A 25,638-nucleotide genomic window follows, 5' to 3' on the forward strand; every position below is an offset into this window, starting at 1 on the left:
TGTAAGGCCCATACAATTGCTAAAGTTTCTCGTTCTGTGACTGTATAATTTTTTTCGGCACTATTTAGTGTTTGGCTTGCCATTGCGACTGTTCGTTCTATATCTTCGTCATCGATTTGCGCTAATTTTGCACCTAGCGCATAAGCGGAAGCATCTGTATACAACAAAAAAACTCTACCTAGAATAGGGTGATGCAATACTTGTTCTTCAATGAAAATTTTCTTCAAGTCCTCGAATGCTTTCTTTTCTTCATCGCACCACTTCCATGTTTGTCCCTTCTTTAATAAACCGAAAAGTGGTACAGCTCTTTAGCTATCTTATGACTTTAATTACGATAAAATCCGATCACGCCAAGAAAAGTTCTCAATTGTTTGACGTTCTTTGGTGTTGGAAAGTTAGTAATACTTTGTAATTTTTCGGGTGATGTTTTAATGCCGGTTGGTGTCAAAATATGACCTAAGAAAGGTAATTCTTGGCGACAAAACACAGATTTCTTCAATTTTGCCATCATGCCAGCGTCACGTAGCTTGGTCAAAACAATGCCGATATGGATAAAGTGTTCTTCCAGGGATGTCGAAGTTATAAGTATGTCATCGACATAAGCACGAGCGAAGTTTTTGCATTCCGGTCCTAATGTTTGGTCTAGACATCTCGTGAATTCAGCCACGGCATTGCATAACCCAAAAGGCATGACTCGAAATATGTACTGGAAATTTTTAAATAAAAAGGACGTGTATTTCCGTGATTCCTTCTTCAATGGAATTTGCCAATACCCGGCTGACAAATCTAAAGTTGTTAGAAATTTTATTCCTTGATATAAGCGTAGAATGTCATTTGTCGGCCGTGGGCTTTCTCTGTCTCGTATGGTAATCTTGTTAATTTCCCGCGCATCCAGACATAGGTGTACGGAACCGTCCTTCTTTCTGACGCACAGGATAGCATTGGTGTATGGGCTAGGAGCTCGTTCAACTACCTTCCAGTCTAACATCAATTGTAAGTATTCTTCAGCTTCACTCAAAAATTAGGCTGGAATCGGGTAGGATTTTCTATGAAATGACTCGCCTGGTTTCACCTCTATGCTAGCTTGGTATAATTTGTTTAGTCCAGGTTTGTCGGAAAATACGTCTTGGAAATGCTTTAAAACTTGAAATAGTTCCGTTTTCTCCTTGTCGCTAATCAGAGTAATTTCACTCATGGCATTACGCAAATCGTCATCGGTCGCATTTAAATTACTTGCCATGGTAGAGCATATCATAGCATACGAATTTACATCACGAAGTAGTGATACGCAGTTGTCCGTCACTTCCCATTTTTCCGTGGTGGTCGGGTTCTCTAAGCTATCCATAGCCGTAATCATCCATCCTCCTAAATCCATGATAATTTTGTATTTGGTCAAAAAATCGATTCCAAGTATAATTGGTTTTGCCAAACCTTTCACTATCAAAAAAGGTACGCGCTTTACGCTACCTAATCCTTCAATTTCTAGCAAAGTCTGTTTATTAATAATGGGACTAGCCCTTGACGTTACTCCTAAAATTTTAATGGTCGGGACAGGCATACGTGGTAATTTGATTCCTGTACTTTCTATCATTTCTATACAATCTTCGCTAATACATGAAACTTCTGCTCCGCTGTCTAGTAGAACCGGTGATTTGACCCCATTTATGCTAAGTGTTATTTCAGGACACAAGGCTTCTTTTGCATTCCCGGCTTCGATGCACGGTTCGCTTAACAGAAAGTCGCGTTCGTTTTCTCTGAATATTACGGTATTTATTCTTTTCGTGATGACTGTGTTCGATCGGTTTTCTAGACAAGGTTCACGGTGATGTTTAGCCCCTTCCAAATTCGTATTAGGGAGTGGTGATAGGAGCTGTGATACGCCCTCCCTGCTTAGTTTTCCCTGCGGTTAACAAGTCCAGGTATCTGGTCAGGTTGCCATGTTGGTGTAATTTGACCAGACCTCTCTGAAGTAGTATGATTTGAGTCCACTCTTTGACTAAAATTAACACCATCATTATTTCGGTTACACTGCCATTTCGTGTCATTATCACAGTTACTTGGAGAAATAAATTGTCGATTATTTTCAACTCGCGATGTTCCTTGCTCGGTGTGGTTTGCAGTCGTTATTGCTTTCTCTGTCGGCTGAAAAATCTGTGCTTCTACTCGATATTGTCCGTGTGATGCATTTCGGTCACATGCGAATCCTTCTTCTATCGGATACGTATTAGTTTTTGTACCTGAACTCCAAACGGCCCCTTCCCGTCGTTGGTTAGGGTATTGTTCCCGGTTGTAATTACCCTGTTGTCTTTGGTTCCCATTAGTATGGTTCGGTTGATTCCAATAATTAAAGTTTCTGTATCGTCCCCTGTATCCTTTATGATACCATTGCTGTCTAGGTTGTTCTACGTTAAAAGCGTTTATGCGAGGTGATCTCTGTTCGTTATTCGTGGCTGTAGGTTTATTTCGCCAATTTTGGTACAATGGTGCGGGTGGATTATTGTTCTTCCGCTCGAACGTCTCCTTATTCACGCTAGTTTGGTCTAGTTTTTCTAGCCTGTCGTAGTTCAGTAACTGTTCCTTAAAATCTACTATTCCGTTGTAATTTCGTCCGCTTAACTGTAACTGATATCTAACGGGTAGCTGTGATAGTATCATCGCTATAAATTCCTCGTCTTCCATGTTGCAGTTCAAATAGCGAGTTCTCTCATACATGTTGTTAATGTGTGCTTCTAGATTCTGGCTTCTTTTAGGGTCAAACTTATCAGAATGCAACTGAATACGTAAATTGCTTTGTATTCTGGTGCTTCAGAATTGTTGTATAAATGCCTTACGGAATGTACTATATTCAGTGATAGAATCTTTCAGTAATTCCCACCAATAGAATGCGGTGTCTTTTAGACAATGGCCAATGCTTTTCATCTTGTCTGTCTCGGATAGGTTAAACGTATTACAATACTCTTCGAACTGGTTAATAAATTTTCTGGGATTTTCTGTGCTTTTTCCGGCAAAACTAGGTACGTTATCTAGCCATTTTCGAGCAGGATGATGCAGGGTCAACATGGAATCAGTAACTAACGGAACATTATTTCTAACTATAGTGACTGGTTCTACACTTATCCCAGTTGAACTAGCTACACTAATGTTTTCGCTTCTGTTGTTATTATTTTCATTGGGGACAGTTGATGTACACAAACGTGTACGTGATGAAACTAAGATTTTCCATTTTTAATTACTCAGAACGTTATTCCAGGACTTAATACAAGGGCGCCAGAGGTCATCAATAATTAAAAACAAAATAACACAAAAAAACTTATTTTATTGTTTTAATCATAATGAGAAACCTTGAGTCATGGAAATAATAACCAAACAAACAAATATTAAATAAAGTCTATGGGATGTCGTAGATAACCTGACTCTTGAATAAAATACAAAATAAATAAATTTCCTGAAATTGTTCACTGAGTAAAATTTTTGGGGTTTTGCTCCGGCTTGCTCGAGCATGAAACGCCTAACCAAAAGACTTCTGGACTTGTGTACATATAGTTTGTGCCAATGTGAGTTAATTTGCTGTTAATCGCCGAAAGTCAATGTTCTACTAATTTTATAATAATCCAAAGTTTATATAATTATAGTTCGCGTATGTTGACGGTAAAATTTACGCCAATTTTAATATATAGCGATGATGCAGACCATACCTTAACTATAGATGCTTAATGTCGTTCGTAAAATACTTCGTCGCTCACGTGAATTGAATGCGATTATTCTGCATTCAATTACAGGGCGTCAATTAACATTGCCCAGTATTTTGACGTAATTTCCAGATCAATAACGCCGAAATTAGCATCGCCACGAACGAAATATTCCCAGAGGGAATACACTACCACACGCACTAAACGGCGTCATTTTCCACTCTTTTTCTTCTCTCTTGCCGAAATTAAATTGTTAATTGAAAAGGGCCAATCGCGGCCGCGACACGTTAGCGTCCTTTTTAATGAAGCCAATGAAATGTCAATATCAATCAAGCATAGGCTCGTTAAAGCTGTTCCGAACGCCGCGCGATTATTTATTTTAGCAGTTGTCATGACGACACAGCACGAGATGCGCGCGCCGCCATGCGTGGAACAAAACAAAACACTGCCGAAAGTATCGGGAAGCGGTATTAACCTCGAACGTAAAACAATAATAAACAGTTTCAGTTAGTCTGATAATACCGTAGTATTACAGTGCCGCTCCCGATATAAATTTATATTTCACTGTCCAAAAAGTTAAATTCAATTTAGATCGTTTAAACAAATAACTGGAACTGGTTACTTCACAAGTTGGCAACATTGCGATGAAAGTTGAAAAACGTTATTCTCTTGCCAAACGACACTACTCTTCGTAGGCTGGACAGTCGCACTGTTGTTTGTAAACATGATCTGTCTAAATGTTGTGGAGTATCAGTTACCTGATTAGGCGAAGCAAGGATGTAGAAGAAGGCTCACCAATCTCCATACATGGTAAGTGACAGCTGAGCAGAGAGGTCGACTGCGGTGTAAACCACAGTGCTGGGATGGCGGTTCAGCCAACAATACCCTGTTGTAGGCGATCGACGTCGTGAAGACTGCTGGACCAGTGTGCTGTTCATCGATGATCGCATCACCTGATGTCACCAATGACATCACGATGGATGCCGTGGTGTCGTGCTGATGCGGACCCACCGGGTCTGCGGCGTGTTCGCTGGGGTCGTACCAACTGGTACGAGCTGCTGAGTCAAATGTCCAACACATGACTCTACATGTGCCTTGGACTACTGCTGCTGCTGCTGCTGCTGCTGCTGCTGCAGCTGCATCTACTGCTGCAGACGGTGTCGAAGGGGACCGCAACAAAACTCGTTCAATTCGTCGGCAATCAGAAGACACACACACGTTAATCACACGTCCTATAACAGTTCTTATCACTTGCGCGATATGAATATACAGCGTCCTGTGATCGTGCCTCATGCTATCACTAACCCCTCTTCTTCTCTTGCTCCCCTACTCTAACATAAATTAAATGACTCGAGATTCCTCAAACTCATAAAATTAATAATTCATAACAACTTAATAATAAATATAAACATTAATTGAACACATAATAACTCTGTTAAATAATAAGGTAATGCATAAATAAACAGTATTTGCAACAATAACATTGCATAGTGTTTTTCAATAACAACAACAGGTTATTGTTTACCTTTATTGTAGGTGATGAATAAATAAAATATATTTTATGGATGTTATCAACATAATATCTTCACCTAGTAAATAATTACATTCAATTTCTTAATTGAGATTTGTCAATAATATTGGGCTTTCAATAACATATTAGCATATTTAATATGCTTCTCACATATCATATGTGAATATTTTCCTTCATCACATGTTATACAATAGCTACACTTATTTACAAGAAGAGACATTATTTGCTTCTCAGCTATGAAATAATGACAATAACCTCAAGATAAATATTATTGATTGAGTGCTAGTGTATAGTGTTTATGTTTTTAAAGCTGTTCATTAAAGACAATCTTTAAAATTCTTTATCTTTCATTTCTTCTTTTCTCAATATAAAGTGGAGTGTTTTTACATCCTATTCATAAGAGTGTGGATGAAGTTGATATCCACTTATAGTTTCGGGTGTCCTGTGGGAACCCAATTAAAGTGCATTATTAACTACTAGACGATGAAGAAGCATAGGTAGGGGCAAGGCAGTAGCCTGGATCAAACTGTAAGTACTCATACCAACAAGTGTGTTCATTTAGTAGGATATTAGTCAACTAATCTTTAGGCCATTAATTATATGTAGTATTTAGTTGTGTGTTGCATTTGTTATACATTGTAATATGTCACATAATGTTTGTACACATCTTATGCCAAATTTTATTTAAACCTCACGTGTATATCCATTGCTAATACGGTCGAACTCGACTAATAGGGTGATAATAACTGTGTCTCAACACAGTAACTGTACACACAGTACATAATATTTGGTATGTCCCTCTAGGACAATGTACCAAACCAACGCTCAGGCAACACATATGCTCCAAGCACAAATATCAGTTGGAATAAAATCATCAACTGACAAACACCCTAATTCTTCGAATATAAATTACCATATCGAAGCAATGAGGTACCTATACACCTGGATTACCTCTATCAACTCATGAGGATATATATATATTTAAATTTCCTTAGCAACATAAACAACACAATGGTTTTTTTAGCATAACACAAGTAATAATGGTACATATTTGGTGTTCTAATTCACCACAGGTGTTTTGTAAGGCCTAAGCTGACTCAAATTGTAATTTCCTACAATTTTTCCTGTATCAGGGTCCTGTAGAGTGTAGCAGTTACATTTCTCCACAGCTACTACTTTGTAGGGACCTGAGTACAATAAAAATAGCTTCTTCGCTAGATGTGCCCACTTGTTACTAGTTGGTGCTGTACGGCGTAGAACTAAGTCTCCTACAGTGAATTTACTGATCCTGGATGCTGGCTTCCTTTTCTTCCTAAGGTCGGCTTCTCTTGTTAATTTATCTCGTACCAGTTCTTCAATTTCTTCCTGAGTTGGCCTCTCCATGTCTTGTTCTGGTTTGTCGCATTCCGGTATTAATTTCGGTGGTAACACCTCCGATCTTACAGAGCATAGGGCTTCATGGGGGGTTATGCCAATAGACGAGTGAATTGTGTGATTCAGTACACACTCAATAAATTTAATTTGATCTCGCCATGACTGTTGCTTGTCGTGGCAATATATACGTAGCATATTGCCAATTGATCTCATCTGACGTTCCACGGGGTTTGACTGAGGGTGTCTAATGGAAGATGTTGTTGGTACAATGTTCAACTTCCTAATCCCTTCTCGCCAGATATCACTGGAGAATTGTGTACCCCTGTCAGATAGCACCACAGTAGGTTTTCCTACAGTTTCCACAAAATCCTTCATCTTTGCGAGTACGGTCTTAGCATTAGCATTTACAATAGGGTACAATTTGGTGTATTTACTGTAAATGTCTAGGATTACAAACACATATTGTACTCCTGCCTTGGATTTAGGTAAAGGACCAAACAAATCTACTGATAGCTGTGCTAGCGGTCTGCTAGGTAGTATGGCTTGTAACTCGCCATGTAGTTTCTCGGGTGCATGCTTTGCTTGTTGACATAGCAAGCACGAAGCAGTCACCTTGGCTATGCTTCTTGACATGTTGTTCCAATACAGCTGCCGACGGATAGCTCCATATACTTTACTGGATCCTGCATGTCCCAGACTTAGGTGTAGTTGCCATGTAATTTTATTCTGCAGCGACACTGGCACTATAGGCTTCCAGTGGTCTTCGAAAGTGTCTGCTTTCTCCCTATGATGGAACAGGGTACCATCAGATGATGTACAGAAGTATCTGTGTATCTTGTGCGTAAGATCACTGGATGCTAACTTCTTCCTAAGTTCTTCACAGATAGGATCTGTCTCTTGCAGTGTTTTTATGTCTTGCAGCATCTTCTTCAGTTGTTTGTTGTTTTTCCAGAGGGACTCTACACTCACAGCTGTTACCAGAAATTCCTTGTTTCTGTTGGATGTTGACACATCTGCCGCTCCATCTGGTGTAATTCTGCTAAGGTAGTCTGCTACAACATTATTAGAGCCTTTAATATGACTGATCTCAATGTCATATTCCTGCATCAGCAGGTACCATCTTGTTAATCTTTGGCCAAACATTTTTCCAGCCTTGAGGCATGTTAACGCCTGATGGTCTGTCAGGAGTTTGATTTTCTCTCCTAGCAGTAAGTCTCTAAACTTTTGTAGGGACCAAACAATTGCAAGTGCCTCCTTTTCTGTTACTGTGTAATTTTGTTCAGCAGAATTTAATGTTCGACTGGCCATGGATACTGTCTTCTCAATGCCGTCGTTGTCTAGTTGTGCCAATTTGCAGCCTAATGCTCGGTTGGATGCATCAGTGTATAACAAAAATTCACGTCCTTGAACTGGATGTGATATGACATGTTCTTTTAGAAATATTTATAGCATCTGTATCTGCCTTGGCTGTACTGTCAAAATACCTTGAACTGCTTTAGTGAGTTCTTCGACAGATGCGATTAGGTCTTCCTTGATGTCAACATTGAAAACATGCTGGTAAAATGATTCTCTGGGCACTCGACTAGCGTAATTACACTGCAACTTCCATTGTCCAATAGTTACAGTTGTAGGTAACTTATTTTCATTGGACGAGACTGTTAGGTTATCAAAGTCCAGTGTCACACCATAGCGTGTAAGGAAATCAGTTCCTAGGATGAGTGTTTTGGCTAATCCTCTCACTATCAATGCAGTGATGTGTTTAACCTCACCTACACCCTTGATCTGCAGTAGAATCTGTCTGTTGACAACAGGACTGGAACGAGATGTGGCACCTATTATCTTAATAGCAGGAACTGGCATAATGTAAGTTTTCTGCCCTATTTGTTCTAGGTGTTTGACAAACTCTTCATTCACGCAGGATATTTCTGCTCCACTATCGAGGAGAACAGTAACTGTTTGATCATTAATGATTAGTTGTACCTCAGGACACACGGTAGAGAACTGTGTTATGGTGTCCTCACTGTACTCTTGGCTAAGGAATTCCCGTTCGCTTTCTTTCAGTAAGACTGTGGCTAACATAGATCGGTATGGCAAACAATTGTAACTTGGCATAACAATATTACCCCCTTTGCTCTGTATAGGGTCTGGTGATCGGGGTGTTACGTCACCAACCCTCTCTAGTTTGACGAGTTCGTATTGTTTTCAGTTACAGCTTGTGTGTAGCTGCAACTCGCAGTCGGCTGAGGCTGCGTTCCTGTGCAGTTGGGTGGGATCGGCTGCTGCCGAGCAAAATATCCTCGCTGCATGGGATACGATGTGGTTGGAGGATGGTTGAGTGTAGAGAAACTCGCTGGTGATTGATTCACAGGAGCGGTGTCTGCTACAGGGGGATGCAACATATGCTGTTGCATATTGTTGGGCGGCTGACGGTTAGAGTAACTCCTGTACTCCCACCTGGGTGGCCTTCCATTTGGATCTTCAGGACGGTAATGCTTTCCCCACCACTGGTTTTGGTTGTGGGTGTAGGGTTTCTTCGGCTGGCGGTTTCCTTGATGTTGAGGTTGGAATTCCCTCCTGGTCTTCCACTTCCCTGTCCGGTACTGTTTCGCAGGCTGCCATGACGTGCAGTGGACGTTGGCCTTGCCGCCGTCGTTACCCCCGCTGCCAGGGTGTGTAGAGTGGTGCTGCCTTCTGATGTGCTGGCTTGAGGTCTTTCTCCACCTCACTATTGTTGTTCCTGGACAGCCGCTCCAGCCGGTCGAAAGCGAGGACCTGTTCGCGGAACTCTGTGATATTGTTGAAGCTACGCCCTGTCAAATGTACTTGGTACTTGATGGGTAGCTGGGAGGTCGCCATCGCCATGAACTCAATATCACCCATCTCTGGTTCGAGGTAGCGCGTCCTCTCGAACATTTGAGACAAGTGTGTCTCCAGAGTTCTGTTCTTCTTGCTATCATACCGCTCGGTATGCAGACGTGCCCTCAGTGTTCCCTGTATTTTCACATTCCAAAACTGCTGTTTGAAATGGCTTTTGAATTCTTGGTAGGAAGTGATGGTACTTTGTAATACCTCCCACCAGTAATACGCATGGTCTCTCAGTGCAGTTGCCATGCATTTCAGGCGTTCAGTATCACTTAGCCTGAACATGTCAGCGTATTCCTCGAAACGTCGAAGGAATCTCATTGGATTCTCTCCTTCATGAGCAGAGAACCTAGGCATCGCCTCTGACCATTGGCGTGCCGGGTGGTGCATCACTGCAACTGGATCCAATGTGGTGTGTGTGTTAGCTGGGTTGGAGTGTGTGATTGGGAGCTCAGGTTGCTCAACCTGCGGTGAATCACAGCTACTGAGGATTTCATTGGCATTGGTGTTCAGGGCTGGGGCCAATGCTACATGGTGACTGGAGGTTCGAGTAAGATTGTCTACCCTCAACTGCAATACCTTCTCTTGTAGCTTGCCTACCTGCTGCTCTATGTCCATCGAAAACTCTGTCTGCCTTTTTACTAATGTGTCCACCTGCTCCCTCATGTCTGTGGTATGATTGATTACTACATTTTCAATCATGGTCTGGCATGTAGATTGTATATTTTCCAGACTACAGCTGTTCTGAGCAGCTTGCTCAGCTAATTGATTTAACCTGTCATTCAGCTGGCTAGTCTGGGTAGTTAACTCTGCTGCTAACCTAGTTGTTGTACTGCTACATTGTTGTTGTATTAGCTGCAACTGTGTCTCCGTGTAGTTCTCGTGTTCTGCCAACCGTACAGAAATAGCAGACACACTACTCTTAACTTCACTCATTTCCTTTTGAAGAGTGTTATTAATAGACTCCTTAGTGTCCCTGAGACCTTCCTCCAGCCTAGCATTCTGTTCTTGTTGTTGTTTGTCTAATTGCTGTCGAAGATTCTCCTCCAACCTATCACTAGTGCCCTGGAGACTCTCCTCTAACTTAGCACTAGTGCCCTGGAGACTCTCCTCTAACTTAGCACTCCTGGCACTTTGTTCCTGAAAACTAGCTTGCTGTTGTTGGTGGTTAGCTTTCACCTCCTGCCACATGCTTTGCAGCATGATGAGCAAGCTAGCACTTGTTTCATTACTTATTGCAGCTGGCAATAAAGGCAAAGGTGTGTGTGGTGTGGTGGTAGCTTGGGGTTGTGTCACATCTACTCTAGCCGCTCCAGCATGTGTTACTGGGGTAACAAAATCTGTGTTAGGTACTTGGCTAGGTGATGTGGGAACAGACACATCTACAGAGTGTGTAGACTCCACACTGCTGTCCCTGGAGCTGTCCTGACTGACACGTCTACTCCTTCCCCTAGTTTCCATATTTACTGTTTTAATTTACCACACAAAACACAATACAAATATGCACACTATCGGCCCCACAGTTCGTGCGCCAGAAAAATGTGTTTCTAATCTTATTCCCTTCTGTACACAAACGTGTACGTGATGAAACTAAGATTTTCCATTTTTAATTACTCAGAACGTTATTCCAGGACTTAATACAAGGGCGCCAGAGGTCATCAATAATTAAAAACAAAATAACACAAAAAAACTTATTTTATTGTTTTAATCATAATGAGAAACCTTGAGTCATGGAAATAATAACCAAACAAACAAATATTAAATAAAGTCTATGGGATGTCGTAGATAACCTGACTCTTGAATAAAATACAAAATAAATAAATTTCCTGAAATTGTTCACTGAGTAAAAGTTTTGGGGTTTTGCTCCGGCTTGCTCGAGCATGAAACGCCTAACCAAAAGACTTCTGGACTTGTGTACATATAGTTTGTGCCAATGTGAGTTAATTTGCTGTTAATCGCCGAAAGTCAATGTTCTACTAATTTTATAATAATCCAAAGTTTATATAATTATAGTTCGCGTATGTTGACGGTAAAATTTACGCCAATTTTAATATATAGCGATGATGCAGACCATACCTTAACTATAGATGCTTAATGTCGTTCGTAAAATACTTCGTCGCTCACGTGAATTGAATGCGATTATTCTGCATTCAATTACAGGGCGTCAATTAACATTGCCCAGTATTTTGACGTAATTTCCAGATCAATAACGCCGAAATTAGCATCGCCACGAACGAAATATTCCCAGAGGGAATACACTACCACACGCACTAAACGGCGTCATTTTCCACTCTTTTTCTTCTCTCTTGCCGAAATTAAATTGTTAATTGAAAAGGGCCAATCGCGGCCGCGACACGTTAGCGTCCTTTTTAATGAAGCCAATGAAATGTCAATATCAATCAAGCATAGGCTCGTTAAAGCTGTTCCGAACGCCGCGCGATTATTTATTTTAGCAGTTGTCATGACGACACAGCACGAGATGCGCGCGCCGCCATGCGTGGAACAAAACAAAACACTGCCGAAAGTATCGGGAAGCGGTATTAACCTCGAACGTAAAACAATAATAAACAGTTTCAGTTAGTCTGATAATACCGTAGTATTACATTGATTTAGTAATATTCAACGCAGTGTTTTGTGTAAATTTCCTCTCGATTTCTTCTACTCGTATTTCTACTCGGTTTACTTTACTTTCTAAATCCTTCTGTACTTGACTGACATTTTCTTTTAACAGCGGTACCGTATTCTCTAGGGTTTCAATCCGCTCGTGTACAACAAAAAAGTTTTGTTCCATTGTCCGTTGTGTTTGTGTAACCTCCGTCCTAATTTGTTCCGTTTCTGCAGTCAAATTATTTAACGTCGTATTCAAGATTCGTACAATAGTGTCTAGTCTATTGGCATTCTCCTGTTTTTCGCGTTCCCGTTCCTGTCTTTCGCGTTCACGTTCCTGTTTTTCCTCTTGTAGCACTCGAAACATTTGTTCCAGTGTCACGGTTAGGTGTTCATTTTCTGTTCGAGTCGTTTCCTCACCTCGTTGTAACTGTTGGTTATTCGGGACGTTCGTATTGTCATGGAGTTCCGACATCGTCTCTGCTCCTATTTCTCCCGTTTCTAGCCTTTCTTCAGCATTCGTTTCTGAATGTGTGCTACTGTTCTCTTCTAGCGCATTTCCTCTGAGGAAGTATGGTTCTCTATTTTCTCCAAATGGCATATTTTTCGATTTCCAGACTAAATGTGTCCTAACGTTCGTATTCTCCACGTCTCAGTGTAGTAGTCAGTGTGTTTCACCTAAATTCGAGCCCCACGTTGGGCGCCAGAACTGACGTACCAATGGGTGTGTGAAGCTAAAAAAAATTGATTATGTTTCTTTAACAAATTTTCACAACCGTCGAGTTCCGTCAGTTTAAAAAAAAATGAATTATATGTTCTTGGTTCAAACAGCTAAAATTATCAAGGTAAATCAATGTAACTAGTTTATGTGTCGTAAATAAAAGTAAAATTGCGTCTGTAACTAAAGTAGGTGTATTTTAGACCTAATGTGAGTGCGGCAGAGCCGTTGCAGGGTACAATTATTATTATACATACATTGATCACATTTTTATCCTACTAGACTATTAACTTATTCTAGAATGCTTGGAATTCTTTGTGTATGTATGTAACAAGTTTATCCAATTCAAAACAAAACAAAAAAAAAACTCATTCAAAGTTAGTGTAGTGTAAATATATCAACAATTTGTTTTATATCATGTAAACGATTCAATAATTCTATATGTTTCTGTTGAAAGTTAAGTTGTGGTAAGTTCAAATTAAGTAAAATTATGTATTAAGCCAGGATTGAAAGCACTCGGTGAGCGTGGACCACTGAGTGTTGGTGAAACATTACTACATCAGAGACTAACGTTTATATCAAATTTAATGCCCTGAAAGAATTCCAAACAGATATTTACTATTCAATAGTCTTGGGATCCCGAGAGTTAATTTAAATTAATTAGTTTAGTTATTCTAATAATTATAGAACAAGAGATTCAGACTTGGATTTAAATTATGACGCTGGTAAGTCTTTCAGGCGAAAATCAATGTTTTTATAAAAAAAATAATGTTCGTGAAATTCAACAAACGGGAAACGTTCCAAATCGACGACTGGACGGGGACTGAAAAAAAAAAACCGACCTCAGTGACAGTTATAGCCTCTACAGACGTATTGACTTCCTCGATGACCAGGACTCTGCGACGATCCGCGTGTAGCTGGCTCTCCTGCTCTGGATAGCGGGTAGGTCGTTGACTCAGTCCTCCTCTCGTACTGGACTGCTGGGCTGTTCTACTGCTCGGCTCGTGAGCCGCCTCCTTCTTAGTTTGCGCCGTCGAGTCGGTCCTTCTCGCGGACCGGGCTGCTGGGTTGTCCTCCTGCTAGGCTCCCGAGACGTCTTCTTATTAGCTAGTGTCGTCAAAACTGCAGCGCCTTTCCTATTTTAACGTGGTTCAGTCGTCGTCGATTGAATAATTGAATTGTCTCTCTCTCAAATCCTCAGGATATTTTAACCGTTCTTCTTTGCGTCGATTAAGGTAGCATAATTAGGCAGATCTTCGTTCTAGTATAAAAGTTTCGTTGCATGTTCTTCCGTGAATTTTAGTGTTGAAATCTTCGACGATAATTAACAATTCTTATCAAAACACAATATTTTCAATAAAGTTACTTAATTCTTGGTATATATCAATAAATAAATCTTACCGTTACTAAAACAGCTCGTCGATATCTCTTTTAAGTATTAATTCAAATCATACGAAGTTTCCAGTTTGCTGCTAAAATTACGGACGCATATTATCAATGACCGAAAAATGGAACAAAACCGAATATTCTAAAAGAATATTTTCACTTGTCCTTGTTTGTAACACGCGATTCTACAATTTTTCTTTAAACAAAAAAAAAATCAATGCTTTAACGCAAGAAAAATATAATCAAAATGAATCTCCTATTCTTTACAAATATAGTAATAAACAACAAATTTATTATTTTTTTTAAAAAAAAAACCAAAGATAAGCATACTTCCAGAGACAAAATAAAGTTTTAGATTATTTAAAATTTGTAAAGATTTGCATATCATAAATCAAACAATTTTTTTGTTTCGACTTCTGCAACCACCAAAATTGATCAATATAAATATTTCTATAAAGTACAAACGTTGACTTTATAATATCAACAGAAAACAGCCCTAAGTATCCTGTATACAGATGTTTGGTGGTTTTATCAAGTTCAGCATAAGATATGGAGTAGTTAAGTTAGCCAGTTTTTACATATGGACAACAATCAAGGTTCAATACAGTATTATGAGCATAATGTATTTCTGTCACATGTTTATCAGATACTTCTCATATGAAAAAGACAAATATCTCTCAAATTTCACTATTCAACGCTGGGTACATGTCTTATAACTTGACGGATTAAGATTACTGCATATAAAAGAAAACAATAATGCAAAACTGACTACAGCATCAACATAATGTTATCTCTAACCAGGAGGAAGTTAATATGATTTTGTCAGTCACACAAGAAGTTGTGCATACAGGACAGAACCAGAACGAGTGGTGTGCTGCATGGGACGGACGACCGTGAACTCACATCGTACTCGTGCGTGTCTGGCTCGTGAACCTCGTAGGAGTCTTCTTCCTCGTCGTCGGACTCGAGCTCGGGACCGATGTAGTTCCCGAACTCGTCGTAGAGGTCGGCGTCCATCGCTGCGGCCCTTCACTCACGCTGCCGGGGTCGCCTGCACCACTCGCTCCTTGCCGGACGTGATCCCACCTTCACCAGTTCAGGTCCATCTCGGAGCCTTGCACCAGAACAAAAGTGAGCGGAAACTCAAAGATACTGAAAATATAAAATGGAAACAGGAATTACAAGGAAAGCTGGAAAAATGACTATTTAATTACAAATAACATTGGGAAGCTTCAGTATGGTACGCATGCATATTGTTTCTGTACCGAAAGAGCATAATGCTGAACGACATAGCTCAACAATGCTCAAGAACAAGTATGCAATGTATAGGAAGTTTGACCAATGGTTGGCTCTTTAGTGATTAGTATTATCAACAAGCAAATAATTCCCAAATTAAAAAAAGCAATTGTATTTTAGTAAGACCAGTCATCTTCTCTGTACACATTCTACAAAGTGTCGATATAGCTTGCAAAGGCCAAATAAAAACCTTCACTGAAGGTAGTTTGGCTAAAAAGTGAGCTATTTAAAATGCGAAGGCTTTTAGAGATGCTAAAATGACCGAGAAATTTGAATCAGTGCCACTTTCCAATCAAACTGTACAGAGAAGGATCACTGATATTGGGGAACACTTGCTAATTAGAGTGGTTAACGAAAACCCACATGTCTCGCTAAGCCTTGATAAAAGCACTGACCAATCAGATGTCAGTCAGCTCTGAATATTTGTACACACCACCTTCGAAGCCTTCAGTAGCTCTCTTCAAGGAACAATGACAGTAGGGACATTCACGATACTATTAAACTATCAACAGAGTTGGAGACTTCAATACATGTTCAGCCATTGTGACCGACAGAGCGCCAGCAATGACAGGAGAAAAGCATTGGGCGTAGCCATGATTTGTGGAAGGGGGGGCCAACGCAAGCTAGGCTCGGTGCCAGGGGAGGGGAAGAGTGGTATGATAGCCCCCAGACAAGCCAGGGATCCTCCCATTGAAAAATTAAAAAGCTGATTCTTTAAAACACAAATTATTTGGCTATCTGAGAGCCCTGAAATACTCTTTTAAAACCTGAAAATCTTAAATCAAAAGTGCCTCTTACGAAAGGTAGATCCTTACAAATGCCACTGCTTAAAACTTCATCCTTATATATAATTAAAGAGAAGGCTATGAATTTGGACATTAATTAGTTATTTTAAGCTGGCTCCTGAGTTACTTTGGAGTAGGCTGCTCCCTGACATCGCTGAAAGAAAATGGTGTAATGTGTCCTCACAAAAACCCAGTTATTTTAGTTACACCCAATCAGTTAAAAGAAAAATTAAAAATGTCAGAGTTAATCCTTAATAATGATGGTTATGCATTAGCTATAAGTGTGTCCGATGTTCAAAGATATATTCACCTACCCATCTGTAGATGTCACGTACACAAGGAAAATTTGTATGTCCAAATTAAGGTACCTATTGATCGGCATAACTCTGGCTGGCAATTGTTTCAGTTTGTAGCAGTACCTCTTAGATGGAAGAGCTACACCTGTCATTCTGAACACGAACCAAGTTTTCCGGCAGTAGATGGGGGCATTGTAGGCGAGACCAGAGACTAAGTATGGTGATCAGGGGAAAAGAACTGTGTTTAACCACCCCTGCTGGTAGCTGCCGGCTGGCCCGGAGAAGCAAGACGACCCCTGGTGTTTGCAGCTTAGGCGTGCAAGTTGGACAAGGACAGTTGTCGCTTGCAGCTGTGGGGTTTTGCCTCCATGATCACGAACTTGCCCAGAAGATGGGGAGATTGTAGTCTGGAGCTACAGAGGGGACCCGAGAAGAAGTGTAGCTCGAGTGAGTACTAGTTAATTTAAGAACCTTTAAAACTGTCTATGACTACGTGAATTGTGCATCACTTCTCCATTTATCATTTTCCAACCTCTTTCCTACCTCATTTTCCTACCTCTTCCGTACCTTATCCTTCTCTGAGAAATGTGGTTTGCACGATAAATGTTTTAACATTGCAGATGAGTCGTTTTTATTTTAAGTATCAACAACTTGCTTTTAAGTGTCATGTGGTCATTTAACTATTATTTTTTTGAAAACTATGGTAACTGGTTTCCCCCTTGGTTGGTTGTTTTGGTTTTATGTACATTTGACAATGAGCAGATAACAAGACATCATTATTTAAAAACGGTTTATTTATTTGTGAATACTTGTTTTAAATAACTGGTAAAAAGTTGTCCACTTCTAAGTTAAGAGTATGGTGTTTCCTAGGGTTATAATTTGCTTGTACTTGTATGAATCCTGATGGTGGTATTGGGACGAGCGACATCGAGATGGGCGAGACCGGGGCTGTTCGTGTGTCAACCCTGAGTGGAGGCATCTCTTCACCGTCTCCCTCCTGGCTGCTTGCTGCCCAAGAGGTGATAGCATGTGAGGTTATGTACGCTACACTTATTATACAAGGGTGTAGTAATGAAGTTCTCGGAAAGTTTGAATACTGTATTTAGAAGGAAAAAACCAAACACTTTGTTGTTTGGAAATTATGAAAGAGTTATCTGACTAAATTTTATAAATAGACAAATTAACCATAATCTATCACTTTCAAGTTATGCTCTATCCTTAAAAACATTCTAGTCTTAACAGAAACCTAGTTAAAGAGCTCGATTATTTATAATGTTGTTAAAACTTCACTCAACAGTCTTATGTGTCAATACATATATTTTAATTTAGTTAATAAGATTTTACTGTGATATTATTTACTGTGTTCCCTTGGGGAAAACTATTGTAATGTTTGTACATGCTGTTTGAAATGTGGAGATGAATTGTTCAAAGTAAACTAATAGTTAAGTTGTGACGATTCATTATTTGTTTATTTATTTATTTGTTCATGAAAGTTGGAGGTTAAGAAATTGCTGTTTCATGGCTTGTTATGGTTATAATTTATTTTATTTTTTTAATAAAACCCCATGTTGAATTCTTCAAATGAAATGTTTATTTTCAGTATCCTGAACTTCACTTAAGTTCCTGGTACTAAGATCGTAAGATCCTAAGATACTAAGATTATAGTCTGAATACCACAAGGAGTCTCTACCCCCCCCCCCCCCCACACACACCCTTTTTAAAAGCAACATGACAATATTGAGAAGCCAAAATTTTTTATCTCAAGCAATTAGTAACTTAAGTCTTTTCGATAGTAAGAAAACAAAGAATAATAAAATAATTGGTGAATGTTGCACTTATAAAATGTATGGTAGGTAATATTTCTTTTTTATTTCAATGCCTGAATATGTTGTTTAGAGAATCAGTCCCTAGGATTTTGGAACTGATTTTAGCTATATTTGGGGTGCTGAATCTAAATATGAAATTGGTCTTTTTTATATCAGCTCAACTTTTTGAGATAAGTGTGAAAAAAGAAGTAATACCGCCTGCTTGACTCAAGCCACTTCGTCACAGGGACACCCCAGGATGCGAATCCCCTCCTTCATTTCAACACTTCAACTAAATCTGAGGTCAGTTTGTGAGGTTTAGCCGTGCAGAATAGATTGTTGAAGTTGATAAAAATGAGTTCCAGTAGAAGAAGTTGTGTAAATCAGCCTGATGTGTTTTGTTACATATGCAGAGAATACACATTAAAAGATAACAGGAAGACTGTTAGTGACCTTGTAAAGAGAGCTTTGTTGTTAAGCTCGGTGATCAGGATACATCCTGGGAACCGCATCAGGTTTGTAAAACTTGTACAGAACATTTACGCCAGTGGACTAGCGGGAAAAGAAAAAGTTTGAAATTTGGCGTACCGATGGTTTGGAGAGCACCCAAAAACCAAAATGATGACTGTTATTCTGTCTAGCAACAATTAATGGAATCAATCGAAACAACCGTAGCAAGTGGACTTATCCTGATTTATTCTCTGCAAGACGCCTGGTCCCTCACTCAGAGGAAGAACCGATCCCAGCATTTCACCTGCTTCCAGAGCTTTCTGAGGGCGAGTGTTGTCCCTATAACCACCCTTCTGATACTAATGAAGGTGGCTAAATATGAGGGGATGTCAACAATTCCTCAACGTTTCAACCAGGATTGAGTTAAATAATCTCGTCAGAGATTTTAACCTGTCAAAAGAAGATTCTGAATTGCTGGCTTCCAGGTTGAAGGGAAAAAACTTTACTGGAACAAGGAACCAAAATTACTTTTTACTGTATAAGAGAAAAGGGACTGCTACCATTCTTCTCTCAAGAAGAAAATTTTGTATTTTGTCATGATATTAGAGGACTACTAGAAAAAATGAGTCTTCCTGAATATTTTCCAGATGATTGGCCCCTATTTATTGATAGCTCAAAGCGAAGCTTGAAATGTGTTCTTCTACACAATAGGAACAAATATGGTACAATACCAATTGCTCACTCAACGATAATGAAAGAAACATATTGCACCATAGCTTTGGTCTTGGAGAAGATAAGGTATCGTGAACATCAATGGGTGATTTGTGTAGACTTAAAAATGGTAAACTTTCTCCTCGGACAGCAAAGTGGCCACACTAAATATCCTTGTTTCTTGTGCCTCTGGGATAGCAGAGACAAAACACACCACTGGGTTAGACAAGAGTGGCCTAAGAGAGAAGACATGGTCGTTGGAGAATAAAAACATTACTAGCAAACCCTTAGTTGAACGAGAGAAAATAATCTTTCCTCCACTGCATATCAAGCTGGGCCTTAGGAAGCAGTTGGTAAAGGCTCTTGATAAGGACAAATCATGCTTTTGCATTTATAGGAGAAACAATGCCTCACTTGAGTAAGAAAAAAAAAAAGCAGGAATATTTAACGGCCCAGAAATAAGAAATTTCATCAAGGACCAAGCCTTCATGAATTCCATGAATGAGGCTAAGTGAAAATCTTGGACTTCATTTGATGCAATTGTTGGAAATTATCTGGGCCAATGAAAAGCAGAAAACCATGTTGAACTGGTAAACGATAGACTAAAAATTTCAAATCCCTTGGGTGCAACATGAGTATTAAGGTGCACTATTTACAGTCACCTGGAACATTTTCCTGAAAATTTAGGAGACAGCAGTGAAATGCAAGGTGAAAGATTTCATAAAGATATTAAAATTATGGAGGACCGCCATCAAGGAAGATGGGATATGCACTTGATGGCAGATTATTGCTGGAGTTTAAAAAAGGACTGTTCCAAGATATGTTCAAGAAGTTCACGAAAAAGAAGCTTCCGAAGTGTTGAGTGACTAGTTGGTTCCATCTATGACTTGGTACTATCTTTGTATCTATAATAATATTATTATATAGGTACTAATAATATTTGTATAATATTATGATATTTGTATAATATAATATTTGTGTAATTTAATAATAATAAGTTCATGTTTAATTTTTAGATTTGATACATGGATTTAACATAAAATATCGTAAAAAGTACATTGACTACAATGTTATATCTTAGAAATTTGACCTCCTAGGCAAAAACTAAAGCCATATTTCAATACAGGCCAAAACAAATTCATATGATATCAGCTCCAAATACCCCTGCAACAATTTTTTTCACCTTTTTTTTTCCCGGTAGGATAAATATTTTCATTGATTGTCTGCATTTTGTTTCTGTTACAAAATATAATTTGTCACATAAACAAGGAAAGGTGAAAAATATTGAACAGAACTAAATTGAGTTGAAACAAACGAAGGGAAATTTATTCAGATGACATATAGTTCCATGGAGGAAATGGTGGCATTTACTGTTGAGTTGTGTTGTTCTGTGTGTGTTCAGAAGTTTAATGCTTGTGTACGAAGATATTTAGTTTGTGCTGACATAATGTTCCCCAAAAAATAAAAAGAAGTGTGGACATATGTTTAGGTTGGCGTATTCATAACTATTCCAGTTTTTATTCCTTGCAGGCATTTCTGAAGAACTTCTTCAGAGTAGCCTTTGTAGCATCAATTCCCCGGCTTTTGGACATATTTTTACGCAATTTCCCACTTGCCAGCTTGTACCTAAATCAAAATTTAAAAAAATTATGACTAGAAAAATATATTTTAGATTTACAAGTCAAAAATGAAGAATTAAAAATAATTTAAAACCAAAAAAAAAATTATTGTGCCTGACTTTGATCCAAAACATGTTTAGGGCACAGTCAACCGTAAATAAAAAAAAAAAGTTCCATAGAAACGTAGAAATATAATTATGGATAAACAAGGGCAAAAAACTATAGAACTTAATATGAGTAAATACAAAAATTAACTGAAACTGACCAGAAAGGAATCCAGCTATTGGGAACTTTTTACAGATGAAAACAAAAATATTTATCAACAGAAACCTAATCCCACAAAAATAAACCTATTAAGCACGGGCTACATTCGCAATAGCACGCAAACAGCACAGACGCACAGAAGTTCAACATACACTATTAGGTATGAGCTGCCACATTGGCAAATAGCAGGCGCACAGAAAAATAGCACAGGATCGGCGCACAGAAAGTTTATTAACTTTTAACTTTTAGGTTATTTTCTGTGCGCGAACCTGGTGGTAGCCAATCAGCAAACAGTTTAAGTACTACTCTAGTGGGCTTATAAAAAAAAAAATTGTCACGAAAGTATTGGTGCTGTTGACTTGAGTGGTTTGTTATTGTTTTCAAACACACGATAACATAAAAATGGAAGGCACATTTGATAGCTATTTGATAGCTGTAATAGAAAGTAAAAATATTTTGTATGACAGGGGATCCGCAGGATACAAAAATGAAGAAGCTAAATTTAATGCTTGGAAGTCCGTGTATGACTGTGTTAAAGAAGCCGGATTTTATAATTGATAATATTTATTTTCATTAGACACAGGATGCAATAGACATTTTCATTGAAAATACATAATAATAATATATAAATACACATTTTTAAGTTTAAAGAAAAACATCTTCACAAAATATATAACTTTACACAAATTTAAGATCATTAAAATTTAAATTGTTCCATTCGTCTAGTGAGTATAAAGGATTGTATATGAGCCATTGTTCTAAGATTTGTTTATACTTATCAAAAGATACTGTCCTTGCACACAAGGGTAATCTATTAAAAAAACTTACACTTACATTTTCAAAACTCATATTTATGATTTACATAGTCGTTTATAATTGACATCAATTTAATATCTATTTCTGGTTTTATTTCTAAAGATTAAGTTTTTTTGAATGCTTCCGGTATTCTTTTGTGTTGTGTTGTGCGTGAATGTAGCATCAAGCTCTGTGCTATCTCTGTGCGTGTGTGCTATCTGTGTGCTGTTTGCGTGCTATTGCGAATGTAGTAGTGATGGGTCGTTCGTGAACGATTCATTCAAAAAGAACGAATCTTTGAGAGAACGAAATCTTGCGATTCGTTCGTGATGTAAAGAACCAGCTCTTTGAGAGCTGGTACCTTGAAAGATTCGGAAGAACGAAAACGCGGAGAGAACGAGATGAGAGAACCGGCCACGCGCCCGGTCTGATTCGTTCGTGAAATGATTCATGACGTCAGGAGTTTGAAGAATTAGTAATCACAGCGTGCGCATGTTCACAAGAGAAAACGATAACTGATCAAATAAAATAGGGTAACATGAAAAGTATCTATAGGTACCTGAAGATGTCAACTGTTAAGTAGTGGTTTAAATTTGCTTTTTCACATTCACATACACAAATTTGGAAATAAAAAACAAAAAAAACCGTATGAATTAAAAATAACAGGGAAAGTAACTACAAATGTTCACACTTACCATTTTTGGGTTAATTAATGTACATCATTTGTTTCTCTTCATACTGAATCGCAGTAGTAGTATTAAATTTTTGTCTTTTTTTCTCTAAATGTGTTGGTCTACATGTAAACATTTTACTGTCACTAGAGTGTAAATAGCCTATATATTAATATTTGTAACTTAAAAAGTAATAAAATATAAATAATCTTGTTTCATACCGTTCTGCCCATCATTAGAATGTAGCCCGGCCTTTATAAAGTGTTATCCAATATAGGAGAAAAAAAGAACAAAAAATATATACCGTTTGGATTCAATAACACACATTGCCGGCTCTTGAAACTTTTTGCAAAATTTCTAGCAAAGTCAGTACTATAGGAACAAGTCAATCCGTTTGACGGTATCTCAAGAACTAAACAGACTTCAAAACATCTAATATAATAAAATTTGACAAGCAAAACACATGCAGCCATTTGAAGGTTATGTCATCCAACCGTACGTAAAGTTAAAAAGCTTTTGCACAGGACGAAATATTTCGGGCCATATTGCTGGCTGAAGTTTACGTTATCAATAAACTATTATAAATCTAGACTAACAGGAAAATACGCGGCGAAATTATTGCAGGTTAAATTACGAAAAAAATACACAACCAAAATGATAGTTCATATTTCGTAAATAAAACCATAATGGTCACATAAATGCTAACTCAAATAATACTATGTAGTATATTACCTGTTAGAAACGTAAGTTAACACAGGTGTTGTTATTAGATGAGAAAAAATTAAACACTTCAAACATTAACATATATGCCGCCTATCACATAGAAATCAAACATTGTTGTTGGAAAATATATGAAACTCAGGCCTTCTAACATGGGGAACACTTGTAACACCCGACTGCAACGATCCTAGCGGCTTAACCTGAAGAACACCCGCGATATTCAAATTCCCTTGTATTATAATGGGCAATATCGGCACAGATTTTCTCTCACCATATAAAATTTTACTGTCGTAGATAAATGAGATTTATTTCATATATCTACAAAATATAAAGATTTAATGATCATGGAAAATTAACCTAATTTTGAACATGAGACAGATCATACAACTATTAACAATGAAACTGACATCCCTCGGCTTTAGGTCCCTGATTCCCCGTTTACGTAATTGTCCTGTTGGGCCCGTACTGCTCTCGTCGGTGAGGTGTGGGTCCAGGCCAACATGGACGGGACCGGGAAATACGGGACCTGGAGGGAGATGACGTGAGGAGGAAGAATGGTAGGCGGTTCCAAGGATAACTCGGTGATAACAGTTCCACAAGCCCCTTTTATTGTCGTTTTGAGAGCCTGCCGCTGCCTGGCGGACCCGTCGCGGAACGAGCGCCCTTCCCGCGGCGACCCGGACTCCCGGGAGACAGTCCCGTCCGTTAACACGTCCTGACACAAACTGGAAATTTTCCCACGTAACAATGTCCCCGACTCAGGTTGCTCCGCAAAGATGCGCAACACGGGCGCGGTCCGTTGCGTAAAAAGTCTCGTACTGACGGCGAAGGTTCGGCGGTTCGTGACTGCGCTTACGCATTCTAGGACGTTCGACTGGTGACGTAACTCGAGTCTCGTACTGACGGCGAAGGTTCGGTGGTTCGTGACTGCGCTTACGCGTTCTAGGACGTTCGACTGGTGACGTAAATCGTAAGACACGTAAAACTCAACAGGGTGAGCGACTCGGCGGATGCAGCTCAGCTGCCGCGACAACCCGTAAAGTTACACTGTCGTCGGACCACGAGCTCAGAAGACGCGCCTCGCGAGCAGTGCGGAGCGGCGTGCACGTCTGTCTACGATCGCGTCCTGAACAACACTGCCCTTCCCCGCCCGCCAGCGGGCTGCAGAGTAGGGGAGGAGAAATCGGCCGGTGTGGGAGAGGCCCCATCCCGCGACGCGCCAGGCTGCGGCTACATTACTAACACTGCGAAACATTTGAGAAAAGTTACAAAATTATTTACACAACTTAGCGAGACATTAATCAAACAGCGAATTTACACATCAGTTAATTAGTTATGGTTACAAATATATACACAATTATCGAGGCTCGTGACCATTTATAAAAATATATAAAACACAGAATTATTTACACACACAAAGAAGCTCACTGGCATGCTAGGGCGCACGCGGGTGCATCCCTGGCCGTCGCACTACACAGAAGGTGCACTCGTATCGCAAGGGAGGACGTTGACGAGGCATAACGGCCTCAAGGAGCCAAGGAGACACTTGGGTCGACGTCAAAACATTCTTAACTTTAAACCTGACTTGTTGTACAACAAATATTATGTTAACAATAATTTTGTGAAAAATGATGAACACATGTGAGAAGGCACCGCGATGACACACACCCCAACAACTGCTCATTACCGACCTGGCATCGGCATGCCATCAGGGAAAGACTACCACAGCAGTGCCAAATGTGTCGAGTCGTCACATATAATATGCCTTACAACGGCCCAGAATGCAACTAATATTATCCTGGCAATGAGGCACCACAACAGTCACAAAACTTCCAGGTTTGAGGGTAGCACACTAGATATGCTGCCCTTACCCCCCTCAACAACAGTTACAGGATCCAAGGGAGCACAGGAGGTTCCTCCTGGGTCATGTCAACACCACAGAGGACGAGTTTTTATTCATTCCTGACTTGGTAATTGGGCATGCCATGAACACCCTGGTTGACACAGCCACCATCCACAACTATGTCGCCACCCGCCTAGTCGAGGGGACACAGTACGA

The 25,638-nt window shown here is 39.4% G+C and overlaps 1 protein-coding gene and 1 long non-coding RNA gene across 2 annotated transcripts in view; one reads left to right on the forward strand and one right to left on the reverse strand.

The window, feature by feature from the left end:
• Window positions 1-18,126, forward strand: part of LOC134533655 (uncharacterized) — a 34,974-nt gene extending 16,848 nt beyond the window's left edge. Inside the window, exon 2 of the long non-coding RNA XR_010075354.1 lies at window positions 16,655-18,126. This is a non-coding gene — a long non-coding RNA (uncharacterized LOC134533655). The remainder of the gene's footprint in view (window positions 1-16,654) is intronic.
• LOC134533653 (116 kDa U5 small nuclear ribonucleoprotein component) overlaps window positions 1-23,707 on the reverse strand; it is a 130,090-nt gene extending 106,383 nt beyond the window's left edge. Inside the window, exons 1-2 of the mRNA XM_063371190.1 lie at window positions 23,592-23,707; window positions 15,071-15,281 (exon numbers count right to left, since the gene is read on the reverse strand). Coding sequence (XP_063227260.1) covers window positions 15,071-15,184 — 114 coding nt within the window. The 5' untranslated portion in view covers window positions 15,185-15,281; window positions 23,592-23,707. The remainder of the gene's footprint in view (window positions 1-15,070; window positions 15,282-23,591) is intronic.
• Between the last annotated feature and the right edge of the window lie 1,931 nt (window positions 23,708-25,638).

The sequence above is a fragment of the Bacillus rossius genome, chromosome 7 (assembly GCF_032445375.1).
Source record: "Bacillus rossius redtenbacheri isolate Brsri chromosome 7, Brsri_v3, whole genome shotgun sequence".
Classification (NCBI taxonomy): Eukaryota; Metazoa; Arthropoda; class Insecta; order Phasmatodea; family Bacillidae; genus Bacillus; species Bacillus rossius.